General features: G+C 37.0%; 2 protein-coding genes across 3 annotated transcripts in view; one reads left to right on the forward strand and one right to left on the reverse strand.

The window, feature by feature from the left end:
- LOC139116194 (transient receptor potential-gamma protein-like) overlaps positions 1-7,858 on the forward strand; it is a 46,244-nt gene extending 38,386 nt beyond the window's left edge. Inside the window, exons 9-10 of the mRNA XM_070678752.1 lie at positions 4,233-4,277; positions 4,697-7,858. Coding sequence (XP_070534853.1) covers positions 4,233-4,277; positions 4,697-5,179 — 528 coding nt within the window. The 3' untranslated portion in view covers positions 5,180-7,858. The remainder of the gene's footprint in view (positions 1-4,232; positions 4,278-4,696) is intronic.
- A 2,009-nt stretch (positions 7,859-9,867) lies between these two features.
- On the reverse strand, positions 9,868-24,228 carry LOC139116201 (coiled-coil domain-containing protein 127-like). Of its 2 annotated transcripts, none has more exons than XM_070678756.1 (3): positions 24,002-24,228; positions 14,452-14,602; positions 9,868-11,833 (listed from the first exon to the last, which is right to left on the reverse strand). In XM_070678756.1, the coding sequence occupies exons 2-3, from the start codon at positions 14,570-14,572 to the stop codon at positions 10,902-10,904; spliced, it is 1,053 nt and encodes a 350-aa protein (XP_070534857.1). In that variant the 5' UTR covers positions 14,573-14,602; positions 24,002-24,228; the 3' UTR covers positions 9,868-10,901. The 2 variants fall into 2 exon arrangements, with proteins under 2 accessions (XP_070534857.1, XP_070534858.1); XM_070678757.1 differs by lacking the exon at positions 24,002-24,228 and adding an exon at positions 16,356-17,692.
- Positions 24,229-25,305: the final 1,077 nt, after the last annotated feature.

A 25,305-nucleotide genomic window follows, 5' to 3' on the forward strand; every position in this document is an offset into this window, starting at 1 on the left:
AAAGAAAAAAAAATCCGTCAAAAGTTACTTTCTGAAACACATTTTTATTTTAGTCTGCATCAGATATACTATGATTCTTTGGCCAAGAGGGGGGGGGGAGGGGAGATCTGAAGGGTATAATCGTGGCCAGTAAATGAAATAACTTTTTTATTTTATAACTTTTTGTTCTGTTTATCACATTTTTTCTTTCACTGAAGTTTGGCATCGTAAAGTAATTCGAGATATAAGATAATATAAAAATCATATCCGTGATATCGATTGTTAACAACTGTATTGTGGGTCTTTACACTATGATTAATTAACAAGAATTCAACAATTTAGGCAGCTTGCATCGGTACATAAAATGGGAAATATTCACCAACCATATGAAAAACAATCAGTTTCCCACCACAGCCCTGCTGACCGCCATAGGCAAAACCAACCACTGGTTGCAACGCGCAGTTTCTCCACCAAAAACAATCGTTTTTTTTCACCCAAAATCGTGATCGATCTCCTATTTTGAGCACGCTCAACTTGTCTAGATGCACGATGAGCTAAGCTGTGCTTTTGAACTTACACAAAGCCCACTATCATCTCTCTATGCGATGGGACCATATCCGTATCAGACGCCATATAGTAAGGGGAGAACCATTTGATTTCTGGGGGGGATATGGAGGATTTTGAGAAAAAAAAATTTGTCACCAGGTGAGAGAGAAGAAAAAAAAATTGATCCTGTCATGGCCTGAGAAAAAAAATTTCATAACAGACACAAGAGAAAAAAAAATTGTCACAATGCACCAGAAATAAGCAAAATTTGGAAACCTTATTCTCATGTATTCTTTCCCGGCGCGCCGCCATAGGCGGCGCAAATGTTTTACCACAAGAAATTCTTATGTTTCTTTTCCCAGCACTTATGATATAAGCATGCACTACATAGGTCTACTTTACACCTCAGTACACTCAATGTTTTCCTTCCCTTTTCGGACCCAAGAAATCATATTTCAGGATTTCTGTTGCAATATCTCAATGGCATAGGCACTATCTAAAGGGGACTATTTGACTTCTGTAAATTGTGAAAATTTAAAACACAAGACAGGAGTCAATAAACTAAGTGTTAAAACCAATATATTATTTTCTCAATATAAATTTGTCAGAAAGATGTACCTTGACAATGAAAAATTGAGGAACAACAAATATAATGAAATACAATGTGTGAGCCTTGTTTTTCTGACCACAAACACCGGATCGCAAACATACGATATTCAGGTTTTCATAAGAAGCTGGCAGCTGGAGAAATGACACAAGAAGGTCACAGATTTTCTGTTCCTGTATATTCATTTGTCTTCAGTCTCTGGCAAACAGAACTGTTTTTCACAAATTGTATTGTCATTGTTTGGTTGTTGAATATTGTGACTCAAAAACTGATTATGCATAAAATGTAAAAAAATATTGCAGTGTTCAATGTCATTTTCAAACAGTTTTACTGAGTGCAAAATAAACGAGTGCAAAATAAACTGAAACTCCTCTCAGATTGCAATATTAAACACATCAATTTCTCAAAATTTCCAATAAGAGAGGGGAAACCCCCTCTCGTGCTCTCCCCCTTGGGGTATTCTAACAGTTTCACTTAGTAAAAAAAATAAAAAACACCTCTCAGATTGCACCAGACTGCACCATTGCACACATCAATATCTTAAAAATTTCCATGCAAGATAGGGGAAAGCCCCTGTGACACTTTCCCCCTAAGCCTCTCTCATGTTCTCCCCGTGTACTTTCAAATTCTGCCCGGTCAGATATCCTAGTGAAAACCCTGTCATAATATCAATCCAAATTAAACAATATACTATATGATTAGATACTGCGTGATCTTTTATATCTTTATTTTATTGTGACTTTGAATTTCATTTTGATGTGTTTGCCTTTTTTGAACCATCATGAGATAACTGATGATAGTCTAGCAGGGTACATCAGGATTTGAAAGGTCTTAAAAAAAGACTTTACTATTGCTGTATTTTATAAATTTTACAATTTCATGTATTGGTATTTAACTTTTCTAAGTGGGGGATCAGTCAAAATTTCAGAGTTAGAGAGGGAGGTTACTCAAATTCATCATGGTTGGCGAGGGGGGGGTCACTCGAAATTTCGGAGTTTCAGGCCGTAAATAATGACAGCTCCCTTATATACAACGCATTACGTGTTGACCAATAAAAAAAAATTTGCACAGCTACTCCATTTGAAAAAAAAAATTGATGCAGGTCTGACAGTAGAAAAAAGAAATTGCTGTCACTCTGACAGGAAAAGAAAATTTGCTCCCATACCCACTTCCTCCATAACCCCCCCCCCAGAAATCAAATGGTTTCCCCCTGAATCTCGGTCTCTCACGATAAGCCTCCCACGCACGGTGCACCATAGACAAAATTGCTGATTGCAGCGCGCAGTTTCTTTTCCAAAAACAGCCAATTTTTAATTTAAAATCGTGATCGATCCTAGTTTTCGAGCACGCTCATCTTGTTTAGATACACAATGTGCTAAGCTGCATTTTTAGACTTGTGCAAAGTTCGCATTTCTCTCTCTGTGCGAGGGGACCATTTTGCGTCCGCCAATTTGAATCTTGTTCGATAGCCAGTAACACTGCCCTGCTCCATAGAGCTAGGTTTAGAATGGGATATTGAGTTGTGAAATAGGATTTGGAATGGCATGATGTGTTGTCAAATGAAATTCAGAAGAGCATGTTGAGTTTTGAAATAGGATTTGGAATGGCATGTTGTGTTGTCAAATGAAATTCGGAAGAGCATGTTGAGTTGTGAAAGAGGATTTGGAATGGCATGTTGTGTTGTGTTGTCAAATGAAATTTGGAAGAGCATGTCGTGTTGTCAAATGAAATTCAGAACAGCATGTTGAATTGTAAAATAGAATTCGGAATGGCATGTTGTGTTGTGAAATAGCATGTTGAATTGTAAAATAGAATTCGGAATGGCATGTTGTGTTGTGAAATAGCATGTTGAATTGTAAAATAGAATTCGGAATGGCATGTTGTGTTGTGAAATAGCATGTTGAATTGTAAAATAGAATTCGGAATGGCATGTTGTGTTGTGAAATAGCATGTTGAATTGTAAAATAGAATTCGGAATGGCATGTTGTGTTGTGAAATAGCATGTTGAATTGTAAAATAGAATTCGGAATGGCATGTTGTGTTGTGAAATAGCATGTTGAATTGTAAAATAGAATTCGGAATGGCATGTTGTGTTGTGAAATAGCATGTTGAATTGTAAAATAGAATTCGGAATGGCATGTTGTGTTGTAAAATCAAAGAAGTAATTTTGGCATGGATTGGACACCATAGCTGCATTGCTAATATGCCAAAATCTGAGTGAATAATACTTTTATGAAATGTGTAAACGTGAGTGCATTTCCGCGTCTAGAAATGACAAGCTCAGACCATTCGTAGCCAGAGATCGATTGCAACGTCTACAGTGTCAAACCTTTTATCTACATCAAATCGTGTAAAAATTTTAATCCTCCCTGAAACTGTTTCTCATGTCGTAAACGAGTGCACTAAATTCCAGCTTAGATATAAGCTTAACAGAATATTGGTTTACTTAATCAGAAGATGCTAGAATGTAATCAAACCAAGGAATTATTTAAAGACACGATACTTATAGGCCTACTCATAAGCTATTCAAAGATAATAATGTTGAACAGACATTTCAACATGCGCACTAAAGACCAGACATTGTCATTATTGACAAAGCATATAGACAAGCAACACTTGAAGAAATAGCTGTCCGTGTGGATACCATATCTCAAGATGTTACCAGTCAAACTTTGATAAGTATTATTCTTTAACGCTTGAAATGAATAGCATGGGATTTCGTTCTGAGATCGTTGTACTAACTGTAGGTAGCCAAGGTACCGTGGATCAGAAAGTCATAACCGGTCTTATTAAAACTGGGTTAAGTACACAAGATGCATAATTCATATTTACATTTTGCAGTCTAGGGGCCATTAGGTCTATGGGTTCCAACAAAATCTTGAGATTACGATGAAGTAACTATAATGAGTAACTGTTCTGTTTTGATTAAATTGACTTCGCTGTTCACGTTTACATAGGCCATTCCCACATTTTCCAGGTAGGTGTAGTTTGTTTACATAGTGTTACTATAATACTACACCTGTACATTTTATATGTACTTTTGAAAAATAGTATGGATGGGTGGATGGATGGGTGTCTAAAAATATTTCTTTCTCCACAGAGGAAGAAAGATGTACGGATACATTCTATGGATGCTGAATACAAGGTAATGGAATGAAAGCATTGCCATCGATCCATGGTTTATGTTTTTCATACAGTCTATTGTCCTTGGTCACTGTTAATTAAAAAAAATTCCCTTTCGAAACCCGAGCGAGTAAATATCAAAATACACAAACGCGTAACAAAATCTTATGTAATTCCTGAATGACGAGCTATATTGTCTATTTTGTCATGTGACACGAATTAGTGTCCCAAGTAACATTAATTTGCATGAGCGCTGAGAGCTCGAAAATAGCATTTCGGTTCGTTAGAACTTATGTTACCAGTGAAAGGAAATCCATCAAAATCTTGATAACGTCCCTGTATGCTTTTGTACCATCATATAAATTTAGGGACCTGATGAGAAACTAGTAGAGCGGTATTTACTTTCAAACCCTTATCATGTAAAATGCAAATCACTTTTAGGACCTGATGAAAGAGCTGATACAACGGTATTTCTTTGCAACAAGTACATGTGATGATCCCGGCAAAGGTTTCCAATCATGGATGCTACAAATCAAAGAGGATGTCTCCAACTTCAGATTCGAGACTTTTGAAGCATTCGGATACATCAACAAAACCGTGACATCTCTGAAGAACACCGTTGAAGGGACAGAAGAGGGGAATGGCGAAGAAGAAAAAATGGAAGCCGCCAAATTGGCGGTAGGAGACCAGTTCCTTCGAAATATGGCAGCTGCCGTTGGGCGGGCGGAAGAAGTAAGACTCCCAGTACGACCGGCCGTATTCAAAGGTCGTCAAGGTAGCAAACTAAAGAGGCTTGGTTCTGTTGACATTCCATTCATCGATGAACGTCGCCATGGTAAAGAAAGGAAAGACAGTGAAGAGGATGAGTTTAACATTATCGAAATGAAACCAAAGGGGAAACATGGTAAAGGCACTAATATTTAAAATTGTTCGACTGATTTGAGGAGCCCATTGTATCGCGTCAAATGAGAATTCTGATTTCTGATTGAATATACAATGAAATTCTGAATTGGCCATCTGTTTGACTAACACTGATACAACGAATTCAGATCAATTCAGAAGCACACAAAGGTATTAGACTAAGGCATTATAGGTATTTTGTAGAAATAATAAATTGTACTTATAATCTTACAATGTCGCTTGTGAATTTAGCTTCATTTTACGCCGCTCAAGTCTTTGGCGCCTGGTGAATGTGTGTTTCTGGTTCCCGACAATTTGCAAAAGTAATCAAATGATGCGTCTTTCTGTTTTTATCATTTCGTTTTAACACTTGTGACCATTGTAGCAATAGTTGTATATTTTATAGATGAAACAATTCTGTTCTCTTTATGGTTTCAGTAATTGACAATTATGAGTAAAAGGCAGCTCCTTTCATAGAAAATGTGGATTTTGGTAAAACGACACCATGAACCGTTTACGGTGTGGTGTTAATAGCTTGAAATATACTTTATGAAGAATACTACGAGGATTAACTCGAGTGTACCTTTGAATGAATATTTAGTCACATGTGACGCTCAGGACTCGTTGGCACTAGCCAGAAACTAATCTAATCTCAACTCTGTTACATTGTAATGTCTGTCTACCTTTGAGAAAACATTTCTCTTACATCGTATTCGTATTGCATCTATTACGAGGGGTTTCATGCATGCCAGTGTACCGTGTTCGTCCTTGCCTCTTTCTTTCAGCAATCATAGTAAAATTTGGCATGGGAAAATTCAGGGAAAATCAAACATCCTTCACAATAGACATGGCAGTGTGGCCTACCGCCAGAGACGCGATGTCAGCGTTCAAGTTCTTTGATGAATTAGTTAGAATGCGCCTCCTGATAAGTATCTGACGCTCAAACCATTATAATGCTATGTTTTAATTTAAGGGGGCTCATTTTGAAGGCCATGTAGAACACAATTGGAACTAATTTGGGATAATTGGATGGTGAAGTAATGTCCATTTAATCTGCAAATGTAACTTCATCCAATTTTCTTTTTAAGATACACACTTGTTTTTATGAGTAATTTGTGATTGCAACATTCAGCTTTAGGGCTCCCAACACTTTTGAGAAATTTGAAAAAATATAAAGATCCAATTATCCCAAATTAGTTCCAATCGTGTTGTAGTATATATATAAAGTTTTCATCGGCGTATTTTGGTGAAAAACGAAAAAGTAATTTTCCCGATGGAGTTCAACAAAGGGATCGCGACCATTTTGAATTTCAAGGGTCGGTAAATATTGGGTAATATGTTTCTCCAGACATTTTATTCTTGATTTTGACAGGAAATGGCTGAAACTTTCCTCATGGAAAGGTTGATAAAAAGTTTAATGTTTCTAATGTCGAGGCGCGTACTACCTTCAAAGGTATGACGATCCTACAAATTTGCTACTTATACGGAACAAGTGTAAGAACCAGTCGGTTCACTCACTGTGCGTATAGCTGTGCGTAGCTGATGCAATTTTCCTACTCTCAATGTTGGCCCTATAAAGGAGGTGTGACTTAATTTCTTTCCTTCCGAAGATCCAAATTTTGTGAATAGCCGTTCAGTATTCATTTAATATCATCTTGGCTGTCATGTGCCTTGTGCAGTAGCTTCAAGGTTATCGGAACTCTGCATGGTAGAGTACGACTAGCCGGTTACTTCGATTGTTTCTTGACAAGAGTGTTTCTTATATTTATATTTGAAAGTAGTCCATAGAATAATGCTCTGTGACTTTGCCAACTTAATATTGATGTAATTCTAATGAAGAAATTTTATCAATATGAGTGAAACATTTGTCATGGGGCAGTTGGGACTGTGACATTCATTATCATACGGTTGTCCATTTACATTTTAAGGAAACCTCTATTTCCAGGCAGTCGAACTCAGATCGGCAAAATATAGTCGTACTTGCATGTCACCACATGTGCAGTTTTCATGATGAGTATTTGTCGATAGAATTATAAAGTACAATTGTGTAATTATAGTGAAGTCATTTCTCACATTGCTGCACAAAGTGCCCCAGTAGCTAACCGGATTATAATGGGCTGTTTAAACATTGTATTTAATAAATTTATAATTCCGAGTTTAGAAGCCTGACATGTTATAAGAATTCACTAATCTTCCTTCGAGTACTGATATAGAAATGTGAATTTTCATTCGCAGACAACATAGACCCCTGAATCTCATAAATTTAAAGGCCAGATAGCTGTATCTTTTCGTGTTATTTTTGTTATTTTACTTTAAAACTAAAATAAGTTCATGGGAATGTACTCATTGAGGGGTGTTTACACAGGTTGAATAAACTGTCCACTGGGACTACATGAGCAATTTTGAGCAAGATAAATAATAAATGTTTGCCCAAAGATAAAATGCCGCCCTCATGCAAATAAAGCAAAAACACAGCACGCAGTGCATATATGCATTGGAATCTTCACAGAAACAACAGAGTAGTCCAATATAATGCATAATACTGAATGTTTTCCACTGGGACACCATATGTTCTGTTTTCTTTGTAATATTACCAATTTTTAAAAATGGCGGGAAATCAAAATAACGCTTAAAGTTTAAATTTACCTATCCAATTTTTCAGTGGTAAAAGACTATATCTTGTGAATCGATTCCGTAGAATTTAAAGAAAACCAGAGAAAAAAGAAAGCCTTTTTCAGGTCGACAAATTTCCAGAGTTACAGCTACAAGGGCTATAACAAAGAGTACGATTTAAGACCTGTCACAAAAGTGCGAAAAATTACATTTCTGTCGGCCAAATGTTGCGTAATAAAAGTTAAGAGTGTACAAGACGCTGTCAGAGAAATTTATGAAAACTTGCAGCTACAATAGTTTTTGTTATAATTCAGGCCACGTCATTGTCATGTACATGATAATATTATAATATAATATATTGAGCATTGATAAAATACGCGACATATGAAATTCAACTTTAAAGTTTATAAGCTTAATTGCTGCATAAATAAATGGATGACGTATATTCTTAAATTGTGTTGATCTCAAAAAAAGTAGCGAAGTTGGAATGAATCGCCAACATTTAGAGAATAGCAACTGAATTACCTTATTCGGATGAATACTAATTGATTCTCAAGTACTTATTGACAATCAACATTTTGTACTTTGATGTTTAATAATAGATCAATAAAAATTCTCATTATATTACATGTTGGTCATGTTTGCTTATTATTCATCAGATATATAATTGGTATAATACCGATATCCATTTGAAATATGTATCCCCTTCCTCTATGAAAGTTGTTGTTTTCTGGCTTTTCAATCTTTTCAAGTTTCAATATATGAGATTAAATGTGCACATCATCGCACAAAATTTTAAAAAGCAATGCCAGTAGACACTCTACTCTAAAAGCGTCAGTCGTAATTTGTATGAAAGCCTTGCCTTTACTGATCCGTTTCGTTATCTGTTGATCATATACAAATGGTTCAATAAATTTCTTCTTTTAAAAACGGAGAGGTTACTAAGGAGAGGAAATCGTCGCAACAAGGCCGAGCTAGAACTTGTGAAAGCTGGTGTGAAAATTTGACTTCCATCTCTGTGAGGAAGTACCTCATGCCTGTAAGAGTTACATCAGAAGCACCCTTTTTGCGACTAAAGACTACTTTCTTATCAGTGAAATCAAACTCTACAGTTCCTAGGAGAGATAGACAATTCAACTCACATTTCATTACAGTACTCGCACTTTGCTTCTGCTTTTTAAAAGTGATAAGAGTTTGCATTTCTTGCCTGCATGAGTGAAGCAGAAGATATGTTTTTTGGGTGGTGGCGCTGCACTCGTGGCACACCAGTGACTACGTCGTTCCGTTATTTCTTTTAAATTTCGTGTTGAATTTGACTTCTATTCTGGGTACTAGTTTTAGCCGTGCTACGTCAGTGTTTGCAGAATGGATTGCAACCTATTTGGTTTAATTTTGGTGCTTTCTGCGCTTCTGTTCGGTGCAAATTCAACGCATTGGAGGTGTGAATATACAGGGTGGACATACCCATGACGGGTCTTCCTTTGTCTACACTCGTAAGTACGTGCTGAGCCTACGTGAATTCGCCCAGGTGCCTATGAATATGCAGAACAGTATTCCGTTTGAACTTCATCGTAAGACATCGCAGTCAAAAATACAGTCAAAAAATAACGACAGTTACATCTCAGGTAAAGGCAAACGAAGCAAAAGGGGTAAGAATGAAGGGATTAGACAGAAAATGAAAGAGATTTCAAAGGTTTTTGCCTAGTTAAGCTCCGCACTGCGTTCTATTTGAAATAGTCAAAGGAGTTCATGTGATATGTCCGACGACATAATGACCAGTGACAATTGCTCTCTGCTGAATATGTCTGTGACAGACATGAGAGTAGCCCCATAGGAGCAATAAACGTTTGAATTTATTTGTGATCGCGTGAGGTTATTTATTTAACAGCTGTACTGGTAATTTGTCATTTTATGAACTATCTTGTTGTTTGGTTATATCAATTACTCACCACCAACTACTCTCCAAAGGGCGATGTTTTTTCTCTCTCTCTCTCTCTCTCTCTCTCTCTCTCTCTCTCTCTCTCTCTCTCAGACGAAGCGCTAAAACTTCGTCTAAACGATGGCTATACAGCATAGGGACTAAGTTTACACTGAGGCAATGGATAACACTTTTTATTGAATGTAAACTGATTCTGTGAAAAGGATACAATCGTTAAGAAGTATTAACAACTCTGAGAAACACAACTAATTTATGTTGGTGATACAAAATTCAGTTTCAAGATAGATCAACCGAGAATTTTTAATCTTGAATCAAAAAGCCGTCAACATTATAATCAAAATTGGAGGAACTAATGTCCCGATTACTATTATTCCATGAAAGTTTGTTACAGTTAAATCCTAAAAAACAAGTAGTAAAATTACTGAATGGCATGACTTGATATGAAACTGCGTGACAAAATACGAAATGCATTGAATAATTCAATATCAAAGATTACATGTGGAAAAATTTTAATGAACTTAAGCAGTGACATAAATGTATGAGAATATCATCAAAGAACATATAAAAAGTCAACAGAAAATGTGTGTCCCGTTAGCAAAGCTGTATAAGCGTACATAAACTCTTATAACAAATATTCTTAATATTCCTTTGTTACCATTTCAAAACCCGAAAAGTAATGTAACAACCATATGAGAACACTGGTTCTTGTTGAATTATAAGATTTTAAATGTCAAAACATGCTATGTGTTTTCATTTATGCATTACAATTGAAATAAAATTATGGTGAATACTGCGACATTTCTTAAAATACCCCTATTCTACTATTGTAGTAAAACTAATTCACAAAAAAACACCTCCCAAGTCGTTAAGTGCAAAAATAGTACCGATTAATCTCATGAACAATGAACAGTATTGCATGACGAGAATGTAAATAGCTTTACATATCACTTGAGCTTAAGATAACTAAGGTTTAAATAGTAACGGATGAAATACATTGACTTTAAACTTACAACTACAAAATAAGCGTGAAATTCAGTGGAAGTTTGTAAACTGAACGTTTATGATTATGTACACTTAGTTCGCTCATCGGTATTTCTTGCGCTCTGTGACAACAAAGTGACCTTTGACATTAGGTTTACCAGTCGCTGGAAACTTCATACTGCGTGCTACTCATTTCAAAACTGAATCTCTTCATCAAAACGTATTTTCCTTTTCCCATTCACACATTTTTTTGTAAATACGTTCATGCTTTTTGATATGGGCCTGAGCTTTTATTTCATTTAGCCATTTCCACATTCTACGACCATTTCCAAAGTAACTGTCACCACAATGTGTGTCTCCTTGTTCTTCATCTAAGATGTTTTGCATCCCCTCAGAGAAAGAATATTCCTTGTCGTAAGGTTGACGACGTGCAGAGTTAAGAAGATCTTTCTCAATGCGATCTCTATCACTTTTGCTTTTAAGTCTACTGCAGTAAATATCCTGCCTCTTACGCATCTTACGTTCCGTTTCCTCCATATCCAAGAGAATAGCTTGTAGATTCTTTTCTTCCTCTACTAACACTCTTTGTTCATAATCACGACGTTTCTTTAAATAATTGGCATGTGCGTCATTCTGTTCCTTCAAATCAACAAAGAGTTTGTTTAAATGTTTCTCTAAATTCGCAATCTGTTCCCGAAGTTCACGATGATGTTCACTTGCAACATTCTCACGAATTCTTCGTCTGTCGTTGAGTTGTTTCTCTAGGTCAGAAAGTTGTTCCTGAAGTTTACGGTAGCGTTCAGATGAATCACCCTTAACAGTTGCCTGTTCTTCCTTGAGTTGTGAAATCTGTTCCTGGAGTTTACGTTGTGTGCCATTAAAATGTTTATGTACATCAGAATCGTGTTCCTGAAGTGTGCGATGGCGTTCAAATGAAACATTCTCACTAATTCTTCGTCTGTCGTTGAGTTGTTTCTCTAGGTCAGAAACGTGTTCCTGAAGTTTATGATGGCGTTCAAATGAAACATCCTCACTAATTCTTCGTCTGTCGTTCAGTTGTTTCTCTACAACAGCCACCCGTTCCTCAAGTGTACGACTGGTTTCACTTGTTTCCGTAGCTTTCCATATCCTAGTACCGAACCAACCTAGAAATAGTGCAACTAGTTAGTCAGTTGCGCATAACATGTAGATTTTAGATGCACCACACAAAAATGATTAATTTCAAATTTTATGAAAACTGTCAAGCTGATTACCATTACCCAACCCGGAAGCTGTTGAATAGTAAATTAATAATAAAGATATATGCTTTAATCGTACAAACTGATCTAGCAGTGGATTTTTACCGCTATTACCAAACCACGCTACGAACAACACTGGGAGCTATCTGTACGTTGCAAGTTTACTTATTTAATATATATATATATATATATATATATATATATATATATATATATATATATAAATTTTGTATTGCACAAGATGATAGACACAAGAAATGTTAAAATAAAAATGGAAATCAAGTTTCAAAGAATATTTGATCCAGCATGGACTATGCCATTCAATAACGATGACTTGTTTTACTGTGCTTTGCAGCAGATGTTCTCTATCATGCCAGATATAACAGCTTTCTGCACCAAATGCAGGTATGACAAACCGAAAAACATAATACGAAAAGAAATCACGTAGAGATGATCAGCATATTGCGTGTCAATCATCAATAACAAGGCTTTAAAGTCAAAATTTCATAGAACCGTCAAAACTCGGCGGTTGGGTAATTACATTACATCCTCTGATATAAACGTGGGTTAGCTAGTCAAAGCTACCAACTGCCGATATTAATTAAGGAGTGCTGAAAGCATTCAGTCGAAGAGGGAACCTCTGTCGTGTGTTCAATTTAGACAATAGCATTAATTTACTTTGCATACAATTAATATGGCATTTTGTGGATACACAATGCAAATGTGTAATAAACATAACACAAGTTCCTTGAATTTCGTCTATACTTTCCAAAATGAGTAAAGTTCATTGAGAGTTTATGACCGTGAGTGCTTAGTAACTGCATTTAAACCAGCATATTATTTTTGATAAACTATTCAAATTTCAATGAAACAAACAGAACACTGTAACTGATAAGGACCAGCAATGATTAAGACACAGGTAGACTTACAGTTGATTTTATAACATTTCAAAAAGTGCAATGAAATGCTCACTATGAGTAAAAACAATTTTGCCTTTTAGTGTTTAACATGAAGTTGGGCAGTGAGTATTTTCATAATGTCTACATTGTTGTACAAAAAATGAAATTAAATCCTGGGATAAAACATTTTCGAAAAACGATTGAAAGCGCAAAGGTTATTTTCTCACTATGTGTGATTGCTATAGCTACCAGCTAAATTGATTGTGACGTATCTTCACAGACATTTGTATGTAGGCGGGAGTACAGGTCTTGAAAGGCTCTGTCTGGTTAATTTTAAACGAAAGCCGAAATTCAAAATTCTGTAAATGTGGCAATAATCTTACGCATATTTTGAAAGATATGTCATCCCTGAGCTAACGTCAAGACTGAAAGTTGTTCTAAAGTGGTCATGTAAATTGTTAGAATAGATAATTTAGTTGATGCTGGTCCAAATTGACGAAAATGTGGTCTATTTTATCCGTGATTGCCTACAGCAGGATTGGAACTAATTTGGGATAATTGGATGGTGAAGTAATGTCGATTTAATCTGCATTATATAATCTCATCTGCTTTTCTATTTAAGTTATACACTTGTTTTTATGAGAAATTTGTAATATTGCAACATTCATTTTTACAATTTTGAGAAATTTAAAAAATATGAAGATCCAATTAGTTCCAATCGTGTTCCACTGACAAATACAGCAAAAGAGAAAATACTCGTTAAGCACACACGACAACATGTACTGTATAGATCTGCGTGTGCAGCTTCCTAACGCAACACAGCAAAGTTTCCCGGCAGGTTGTCGAAAGATGAAAGATATGCAAATTCTTAACGAAAATAGAACCACAGTTTTCATTGAACCTAATCTAACCTGGAGTTTTTACTCCATATAAAGCAAAGGGCTAATCTATATGGTAAAAGCTTAGTAATTGTCGAAGTGAGTGCGTAGATGGAAAATATGGTGGTCGAGGCATAAAACTAGTGTAGCTAAGAGGTCTTTGTTTGAAGTAACCAATGACTAAAGGGCTATGTAGTACATCACTTTTTCATATCTTTGTCACGATCACCTTCAGCACCATACCAATATTAGAATTACTATGTAAAGAATGTCATCAGATACTGGTAATAATGTAGAATGTAGTAATCACAAATTAAGGAAATTGTTCAATCAAAATAATGTCAAGCTTTGCATGATTGTATGTTGGTATTCTCCGTGTGTAATTCCCAAGACTGGTACAGTATATTGCTCACTTGAAGATTACCTTAACAAAGGTACAAAGAGCTGTAAACTCACACACAGTCAATCTTCGATAAGTGGTGCGAACGGGATCAATGGTTGGAAATATATCCAGAAAAACAAAGAATTACCTCTGATTTCATCAATTTCATTTTTTAAGAAAGTTTTGATTTCACAGCATCATATTCTCAAGGACAAGTGGAACCAGATTTTTTGCATGTTAGCATCATAATACAATTACGGACTTTTTTCCCGACGCGTAATATAGTAAAATCGATGGCAATTGGCAAAGTATCGTAAAGTCAAGTCGAGCGATCGAAATAGAGATTTATCATGTGACACTACATACCAGCAGCGAAAGGTAAGAATGGCAAAACGACTGGAATCACACAGTTTACAATACGAGAAATTGTACTCTTCCAATCGTTACTATCCGGCTGTGGCGGTATATTCAGATCAAGATTATTCATGCTCACGTATTGGTGGAATCAAATTTATATCTGCAATGAAAAGAGAAATCGAGTGATATGTATACAATGATAATAACGTGCACAATTGCTTTAACTTGAATTGATGCTTGTCAATTAAGTTATGTGAGTCTACGAATGATATCTTATCTTCAAAAATTTCATCATAAAATCAGTTTCATTGTGTCAAAGTTTCCTGTTTTGTGATTATTTATTGTAGTTTGTTTCAGACATTTTGCACAAAGAAGTAGTGATTAAATAAGGGAAACTATAATGCTGAAATAAACAAAATAGGTATTGAACATTGCTAACATGACTGAACAAATGCTTGAGTGCGTTCAACTGTCTCCTCCAAAATTAAGATATGTAAACTAGCCAGATAACGTGTGCCATAATATGGCATGATGAATATTAATGACAACATCTATATGCACATAGGCCAATCATGAGAGGAACATTTTGAGTGAATGACTTTAAACCGGACTCCGGTGACATTATCGTCTCTACTGGTTCATGGTGACCATTCATTTTTAAATGAGCCGTTTTGCATTCTACAGCGCTAAAGGTGGACCTCGAGGCAAGGCGAAGTGTGGACGAAGGCCAAAAGCGGAGAATAGGTCTAGGATACTCTGAGTTCTACTCATACTATAGAAAGGATGGCCAATTACCAAACTCAATATCAGTGGACAACACAGATGTTTTATTGTCAAATATTGAAATAAACCAGTTTTCATGTTCTGAATATTTGTGATATGGGCTAGTAAATATAGTATTAATGTGTTTAAATGCAAAAGCAGTGTTTATGGTGTGAGTGGTCAAATGCCTGCAAGTTCAATTGTAAAAAATTATCTGGCACCCACTTGATTCAGGTGTTGGAGTTTTGTAATTGCCAAGATCAAAGTCTCTGTCATGTTTTTCTAACAAATTAAAGATGCATCTTTCAGAGACCGTCCTTCCAGACTGGTGCCCTTGTCCCGTTTTCCTCAATAAAGATTAAAGGAGTCCAAAACTCTTAAAGTATATCAACACATTTTGTCTGGATTTATGCCATGCACATGTGTCAACATATTGTCTGTGTTGTTTGATTCGTTGAATTTTTATTAACTTTCAACGTGACTATTTCTGCAGCTAGAACTAAATTGTCCCTTTGTAATGTACAGTGTTGTTCACGTTGAAAGTTCACTCCTAGAAGCTATGGTGAAGCAAACGATCCCTTCTATTTCCACAGACACTGATAGAGCCTAGTCCATTACTTTAGTGACACTTCAATATTTATGTTATCGTGATGAAACTGACACCAAACGACGTTGTTCCGGTCTTCTCGAAATGTTGATTATTTATGTGAATGAAAGAAACTGAGAAGTGTACATGTTGCTACGACCATGGGAAGTCGGCAAGGCAAAATGGAAATGGCTGTCTAAAATTGTATTTAGCAAAGTGGTACAATTCCAAGCGGACCTGCTTGTCGCAACAAAAGATGGTCAAATAAAGGAAACTACACACGTACACAAGCTGTTGATAAATTTCCTTATTCTTATTGAAGAACGTCACGAAGTGACAGCAAGAAAATCTGTTTATAATATCGAAATTATCTCTACTCTAAGCGTGACTAAGTGGCAAAATATGTATTTGTTTTAGCTTTAAAAAAATAACAGAAAGTGTATTCATGCCCGACGACCAGAGCTCTCTTAACTTGAAACACGCTAGTCGACCGTGCCAACTCTGTCTGTCCGGACGAACCAGACGTGGAGAACAGCCACGTAGCAGCTAGACAAGTACAACACACCTCGGCATGAAATTCCTACCACTATGACGTTCCCAAATAACTGTAGTGTACTCGCAGGAACTCTGATACCAAACTTCCTCAGGCGTCACATGAACACAAAAGTAGACTGCAGTCACGATTTCGGCACCAGCGGGTAAAGTCAGTAAAGTCGGGCTCGGTCTTCAAAACTTGGAAACTCAGTGGACGTGGACTTCCGACAATCCCAGTAATTGCGGAAAGTCAAAGTGACGTAAAATGAACATGTTAATATAGGAAAAAATACATTATTCATAAACACCTGGTCACGCAAATAAGCGGCAGAAAACAACAGGAATTCGAACTGTTACCTGCTCACTAGAAAAATGATAGAGGGCGTTTCCCTCGTAACAATGTGCTAAACAAATATGAGAATTTCACTGAAGTGCGAGTTCACTAAAAGTGGTGAGTCTAACTCACATACACACATTCAAACAGGTGACATGGTAGTATTTTCTGTTGAGAATAAGACCTAGTATGATCAAATTCCAAAGAATAAGCGAATTAAAGGGATGCCGTGACAAACAAAGGGATGTGAACATTGGTTAACTATGGGAGCCTATTGGTGAAGTGGTTTTGGTAAGGGCTTAGACGTATGTCATTCTTTAAATCGGTAAAGGGGTGGGGTCATGTTATATGAATTGGAAAACGGGGAAGATCAAATCTCGATATGGGTATTGGGAAGTGTGTCATTTTTACATGATGAGAACACCCTTGGTTTCCTCCAGAATATCCTCACTTGTAATCATGAAAGTTCCCTCATTGTTTTTATTAGAAACTTAGGGAAGCTCACAGAAATTCCAGTCTTACTTAAGGGTGTCATAACTTTGGGGAGTCATATTTAAGGGGAAAGTCATGATTTTTAAACGCTGTCATGCACTTCCCCTCCCCATTTTGCGACCAGTTATTAAAGGCGCGATAGCTGTATCTTTTTCGCATTATATTTGTGATTTTACTTCCAAACTAAAATAAGTTCATGGGAATGTACTCATTTAGGTGTTTTTGCAGGTTGAATAAACTGTCCACTGGGACTACATGTGCAATTTTGAGCAAGATAAATAATGAAAGCTTGCCCAAACATAAAATGGCGCCCTCATACAAATAAAGCACAAACACAGTACGCAGTGCATACAGTGTGCGAAACTCACGCAAAATCTCTACTGGCCAAGTGGGCAAGCAACTTCAGAAAAATCACTGGCCCTGAAGGAAATCAACTGGTCCGATCATCAGGTCAAATCCACATATAGTGGAGATCTTTTTACCCGCGCTCAGTATAGGGGCCAAGAACATGCGATTGAAAAATAAAGACACCACTTCAAAATTCTAACATCAAACTGTTTTTGTGCCTTTTGATTCTTTTTTCTTTTTTAATTCTTCAAATGAAGATGAGGATCAAAACCAAAGGTTTGGGCAATGGCCTCAGTGTTAAAAAACATATGAAATCAGTGAAATGTTAAGCACTAATATAATAACACATAAAACTTCTTTATTTCCACAAATATTTCTAACATTGAGAAAAAGAGCACAAGCGTGGGCTTGAAATATGTCTCAACACGGTAATGCTAAGAATCCAGAAATCCGATCAGGGATGGGCAAATTTTGGCAGCACAAACACTAGATCACACACAAATGGGGTCAATACAACACTTGACTCTTCCAAAAACGATTCTCGCTTCTCCTCTTTGAGGGACTCATCGTCAAATTCAAGGAAGGGAATACAAAAAATTAGGGCAGCTAATGAAGAGAAATAATACTGAAGTGTTGAAACCCACGGTAAAAGATGAATCACAAATTTAACATATGTAAGCTTAATCTTTACAGGTGAATTGACAAAGGCAAATGGCCATCAAGGTCAAAATACAATGAAGACGTACTTTGCATAATGTTTAAATATCGGAGATTTACTTTCTATTATCGAAGTTTGACGTCCGACATATTTCCCATACATAACAATCTATATGTCGGGTTTAATATCGGAGCCAGACGATACAAGAATGACTTGCCTTCCTTAGCGCCGGGTTTGAGAAATTGCCAATTACACGATTGGAGCTAATTTGGGATAACTGGATGGTGAAGTAATGTCTTTATAATCTGCAAATGTAAGCTAATCTGCTTTTCTTTTTACGTTAAACACTTGTTTTTATAAGTAATTTGTAATATTTAGACATTCAGCTATAGGGCACCTAAGATTTGAGAAATTTGAAAAATATGAAGATCCAATTATCCCAAAATAGTTCCAATCGTGTTCAATATTTTACCTCAGGTGGATACATATCGGCGATTTTTGGACTCTTTATAGTAAACGATACTACTAGGAAATTCTTGAATGATTTGCCTTGCGTCTCGACACGCCGGATCTGTGAAATCACAGATACATTTGTATTTATTCGATATTTATCGGCGATTGGGACCCTAATATTGTCACTTACACACCTCGTGTCTCGGGCACGTCTGGTCTTTATAAAATCACCTATGTTTATCGGCGATATAAGGACAAATGTCCGATATATGTCCGATTTGCCACGTCACAAGCCAAGGCCGACTTCATCGTTTCGGCTCGAACTTCGATACTAGACGATACTATACTTGTCAAATTGCGGGCAAATAATCGATGTTCATCTGGGAGATACTACCTTACGCATTTATCCCCGCGGTCTAGGGACCAAGCCTAACTTATGTAGTCCGACTCTGACTTAAATTATACGGTACTAGACTTGTCTAAAACGGTGGGTAAATATCCAATATCGAAGATTTCACCACCTCACATATCTGACCATAGTTTTGTCGACGGTCTATGATCTGACCAAGCAATTCTTATTTCGATACTGTGTTGTCCAGTAGCTGTAAATATCCGATATCATATGAAAATGCAGTGTTGAAGTATCCTCGAAATCCAGTTTATACCTCGACACATGCAACACGGTAGATACGCTAAATAATTACTCTTTTATGACCAAGACGACATCTCTAACCTAACACATGCTTAAGAAATGGGGAACATATTGAATAGCCATACTACTCTCACGACAAAACGTGAGGTAAGGTCTGTTCAGTTTTTATTTGTGAATTTCACGTTTTGCAAATCTCTTGGAAGGATAAATTTCGTATCTTTGGATAAGTTTGCCAGGTATCTAGCTTAGCAAAACATTCTGGTAAACTTCTGTACATATAGGGAAAGTTATTGGCCCACGTCTTTAGGGCAGGACATCTTTCAAGAGTTATTGATCCGGCATATAAACTGGTGGTCTGGGGCCATCAGGTTAGTCTGAATTTCGCATGCTGAGTGCATATATGCATTGGAATCTTGACAGGAACAACATAGTAGTCCAATACAATGCATAGTGCTAAAAGTTTTCCACTGGGATACCATGTGCTATGTTTTCTTTGTAATATTACAAATTTTTAAAAATGGCGGGGAATCAAAAGAACAGTTAAAATTTAAATTTACTTATCCAATTTTTCAGTGGTAAAGGCTATATCCTTTAAGGCTATTGTCTGGGCTATTTTAAAACACTAACCGTGTAGTACCTTGTTTTCAGTTTTTGTCATCTTTTTGTTGCAGTAGATGGTAAAATGCAGTGCAGGGGGAAAACCGGATATTCGGTTGGCATGGCGACAATTTCAAGGTTAAAAATATGAGGAAATTTGTGGCAAAGATATCTATTGAACGACAAGTCATACAACAACCGAATTTTTTCTGTAGCATTCAGATGTATATGTATTACAATATGAACCTAAATCTATGACTGTATAAGATGTCACTATAAATCAAATCATAGTCATCTCGGTAAGATTGAAAAATTAATAAATTTCACAACTTTCCGTCAAGTTTCTACAATGACATGATTGGATGACCTTGTTTTTTGAGGTTTATTTTGTAAAGTATTTAATTTCACATATGTTGGCTGATTTTCATTGCATTCCAACCATTCTTTCAAGAGTTATTACTGCCACAAGAAACGAATGCAGTACAAAACACAATTGTTAGGAGTATTGGATTGAAATGTTTACAACATAAAGCTGATACTCATACTTCATGCAAAGTTTACGACCTCAAAATAGGGTATTCGACAAGTTTAAATTGTCAGTTAGAATTCTATTTACAAAAGCCTGGTTGTAATTGCTTTCTAAGTGAAAAATGAACTGTTAATTATCAAAAAAACATTGATTTTATAATCAGCATGATAATGAAATTCATGTGAGATTCTTTACTTGTTATGTATATGGACACCATAACGTCTAATATGGTTTGTTTTCTGGTTTAATTGCTATACCTGAATGAAAATCTTCATATGCCTTACAGTAATATCCACACAAAATATAAAACAGAATCATTTGTTGCAAATTTCTTCCCGATTACTCATTGATCTGGCTTTTTTAGACTTCAATTAGTCTCAAACTCACAATTTCCACACGCCATATTTTTATCTCTGAAAAAGCTGCTTCAATAAGCAAGCAAATGGTCACTACTTCATACATGATGCCATAACTCAACAAAGTTTTTAGGCAACCAAAAATAGCGATTTACCTGTTTTGAATATATAATTAGACTAAATAAAATTTGACAAGGGATCAGTGGGAAAAAAACGCGATTTTTCTCGATTTTAGTTAATATTTTTTGAAGAATGATATAGCTTATTTGAAAGTATACATGTCGAGGGTGACAATGAAAGAAAAAAATAAAATTTGATTTTTTGAGCATTTTGACCGACATTAGCCCAGACGATGGCCTTAAATCTGTAGAATTTAAAGAAAACCAGAGAAAAGGAAAGCCTTTTCCAGGTCAACAAATTTCCAGAGTTACAGCCACTGACCACACCCAGAAGGCACACTGCATTGCGTATGAACTTACAGGGACACGGAAACAAGGTACCACGTACCGTGCATGAACACAGCACGACCCAACGAGAAGACGGTGGATGACTAAACGGGTAAGTAATAAACCTGTTTACGGCTGTGTGCACTGTTGTGAACTGTCTCACCTTTGAATACGAGACATTGTGCCGCCAACCTCCGGGAATAATAGAGTTCGACTAGAAGGACTCATATTTACGACATTGTGAAACATGTCAACCTATGGCCATGGGGTGTATATGGCGTTAGGCTGGATATAAAGTGCACCCTAGTACGGTACTACGTTAAACTAAGTGGGAGTTCATGGTGATTTCAATGGCTGATAATAAGGGGTGGACCATTTGATATCCTGGGGGGGGGGGCTTGGAAGATTGGTGGAGAGCCATTATTTTTTTTCCCACCTGCTCCACCATGAATTATTTTTTTTCTACAGGGCATATGCTGGCAACTTTTTTTTTCACTTTCCTTCTTCGAGATATATTTTTTTTTTACCAAATTTCGGTGCAATGTTTGTTTGCCTGGTTTTTCACACCCAGTAACAAGATGCTGTTCTATCGCAAACAGACTATATTCAAGAAACTAAATAAAGATATGTAAATACATGTACATTTTTGATTCACTTTAGAAAAACTTATTTGTAAAATCATGTACATTTATGGCATTTACTTGTTAGTGTAGACTTGGTTCAAGTCGGTGAATTTAAAAAAAATAAAATCATTATAATAGTTTCTCTTATGTCTCTCCTATTTCGTACAAACCTATCCGGAATTTGGCAGCTCACGCCAGGTTTTCCCAGCGATTGAATGCGTCACGTTTGAGTCTGCGCAGTAGTGAGTTAGTTTCTGCCGGATTCACCGACTTGGACTTCTTGCAAAGTACAGGCGGTGAGACGGACTGTGTACACAGTGACGTAGAGCAAATACAAAATGATTGACAGCCCCCGCCGTTATTCTGGCCAATAAGAAGAACGCTTGCTAATAAACCTCTGCATGCATTAAAAAGTTTGTTGTCATCTCCGTGCAAAGCTAGACATCGAGTACGTTTTATATCTGGGCGAATAATAGCATCAAGTTCGTACATCCACCGCGTTTTACAACTGATCAGTCGACCACCGCTAATCATGCGAGATTACCAAAGAAAGCTTGTTGAGAGTTACATTGAGGGAAAAGATGTGTTCGTCTGCACACCAACCGGCAGCGGAAAATCACTGACATACGAAGTCGCTCCACATTGTTTTGATTTCCATCGCTTCTGGCACGTAAGAGAACAGGCTCCAACTGTAAGGACGGTGTGTCTTTTTCCATCCTTGAATAACCGGCCACGATTTTCGCATTTTGTAACATGGGCCCCACAAACAACACATATTTTCACGCGTTTTCGGTGATAGAACAGAGGTCGTGCTGACTTTTGTGGGAGTGATCGCACTCGACATTTTGTCAACAACGCCATGTGAGTTTTATGCATGTCTCGTTTGGGTCAATTGGTAACTCCTCCCAATGTGTAAAATTTAGTGATGTCATCTTATGAATAATATATGAGTAAAGAAAACGTCATCTCATGAATAATTTATAGCAACGCAAACCCTGCAAGAAAGCCAAGTCTGTGATTCCGGTTGAAACTCAGCTGTATAGCGTTCACTCCACTCATCGCGTTCACCCTACTCATCGCGTCCACTCACGCGAGCGTTTCACATGAAAGCAAAATACAAATCATTGCGTTCACTCCACTCAAACATTCACAAATCACAGACTTGAACCAAGTCTATTGTTAGTGTTGTCTACATGAAAGTAGCCGGGTAATTTAAGAAAGCAGACGGGTGGATTGCGAGGGAGCAAAGCGACTGAGTGGCGAGTGAGCCTAGCGAACGAGGGGAGTGAGCCTAGCGAACGAGGGGGGGGGGAGAGCGCGAGAGGGGGGTTCCCCCTCTCGCAAGGCGAAAAATGAAATTTGGAGTGAAAATGGTTTTCTCTGGTGGCATCTGAGGTGACATTTACAGACTGAAACAGTACTTTTGTTGTGTGTCTTAGACGTGGCTCACATACAACAAAACAAACAAACATGATTTTGTTTTGTTTGTATTATTTATGACACACTTATGGTTTTATTTGCAGTGAAGATGTAACATTTAATCTTAAATCACCTGCTGTCTGCTCATTTCATTGCCCATTTCCCATTCTTCATTACCACATAGTAGTTTCCCCAAAACCATTGAACTCATTCAATTCTAATCAAAACACATTCGCTTTTGTTAAGAAAAACATTGGTAAGATAATTCACTATAACAGTGTTCGCATTTACGAATAAAACATGCGTATATAGAAAACTCAGTTATTGTTCCTCAAGCTTGAAATGGTTTATGCTTTATAAAACTCCAGAGCTATGCTTGATTTTTATTGATGCTGCAGTGTGCATCGAACAATTGCCAAGATTTTTTTTTCCGAGTCGCAATGGTCCATAATTGTTTTTCCATCAGCCACTTAAAGCCAGATTTTTTTTTTCGAGCAACTCCACCTGGCATCTTTTTTTTTCCCCAAATCTTCCAAGCCCCCCCCCCCAGGATATCAAATGGTCCACCCCTAACATAGACGTATTGCGAGCAGTTGCTTCTGAAAGTTACCTTTACTCAATAGCTTTTGTGCACGGATAGATTAAGCACTGTACAACATTCTGTATTTTTGTGAATACACTGGATATGGACGCTACTTACATTTACATGCTGGACCTTCACAGACATGCTTGAATTAACGTGTCAATGTATTTGTAATTTTGCCACGTACCTTTGAGTTCAAATTGGTCAGTCTTCTCTCATCACAACTCATTAAAAGCAGAGATGTCGACAAATTGGGCAGACACCCTTAGAAAGATCATTTACAGGTATGAAGTGTAAGCTGCCGCCGACCAAGTCTTTGCTTTCCTCCGCGTTACTAGGGGAGCGTGAAGGGCCACGCAGTTAGAAGCCAAGAGTGATGTCTGGCCGCATTCCAAGATATATATGTATACCCACCAATAAAAGAACTCCATTGATGTCTCATACAATGGTCGACGATATAATGCATATTCATTAGAAATGGATGTTTGCATTGCAAAAATACAACAGATTCATTGGTGCACGGTCAGCCTCCATTCAGGATAATACATGAGGTAGCTTCCGTTTCTTATGTATTAGAGAATCAGTGGAATTTAAGTTGCGCGTGAATTACAATAATTGATCCTTTCCAAACATTTTTCGAAAATTTGATCCTCTCCTAAAATGTATGGAGACAATTCACAACAAAATTATAATGGTGGAATACCCAGGGGTTTCATTAAGAGCCGGCAGCCGGCGAAATTGACCGGTTACTCTCACGATTTCGCCGGCTACTTTTTCGGAAAATTTTAACTCTTTCATCGCTGAAATATTTTTTACCTTCTGAAATTATACGGACAAGTTTCACAAACTGTGTAGTCAAACTTTGCAACGGCTTTAATGTGAAACAAAATTTAGAAGACTACTACTACGATCGCCTTGTACTACGATGCAGCACGGTCTTGCGTATACTGCCTTAATAAAAATCAGAATTGCAACGGACGATTCCATTGGCTACCTGAATTGCTGATCCCGATGTGGTGACCTATATATACGCCAATGAAAACGTGCGTACTACACCTGTCGGCCGTCGTTAGCTCAATTCAAAATAGTCGATGAACAAATGAAGACGGAAGCGATCGCAAGGTCAAGCTTCTCTGTACGATCTGCGGTTTTGAAGTGGACCAAGAAACAAGAGGAGGATAATTACGTGGATTTAAACTGTTAAACAAAGACAATGACCTGATTTTTTTTCTCAGCGAAAAACTTCCGGATTAAAGTTCGAATTTTATTAAGCCGACGTGCGTTGCACCGTGGTAGGCGTAAACTTTGTCAAGGTATATAACCAGCTGGACGTATTATATGTACTGCTTTTCGGTCTTTCGACGCCAATAAAAACGTCACCCATGGCAGAGAGTGGTTAAAATACGATCAGACCTCTAAAATTCACTTCAAAAGCGATCGTCAGGTTAAATCCAAATGTGAGCTTCTGAACGTACAAATTTCATATCCTAT

This window comes from Ptychodera flava, chromosome 17, assembly GCF_041260155.1.
Source record: "Ptychodera flava strain L36383 chromosome 17, AS_Pfla_20210202, whole genome shotgun sequence".
In the NCBI taxonomy this organism is placed as follows: Eukaryota; Metazoa; Hemichordata; class Enteropneusta; family Ptychoderidae; genus Ptychodera; species Ptychodera flava.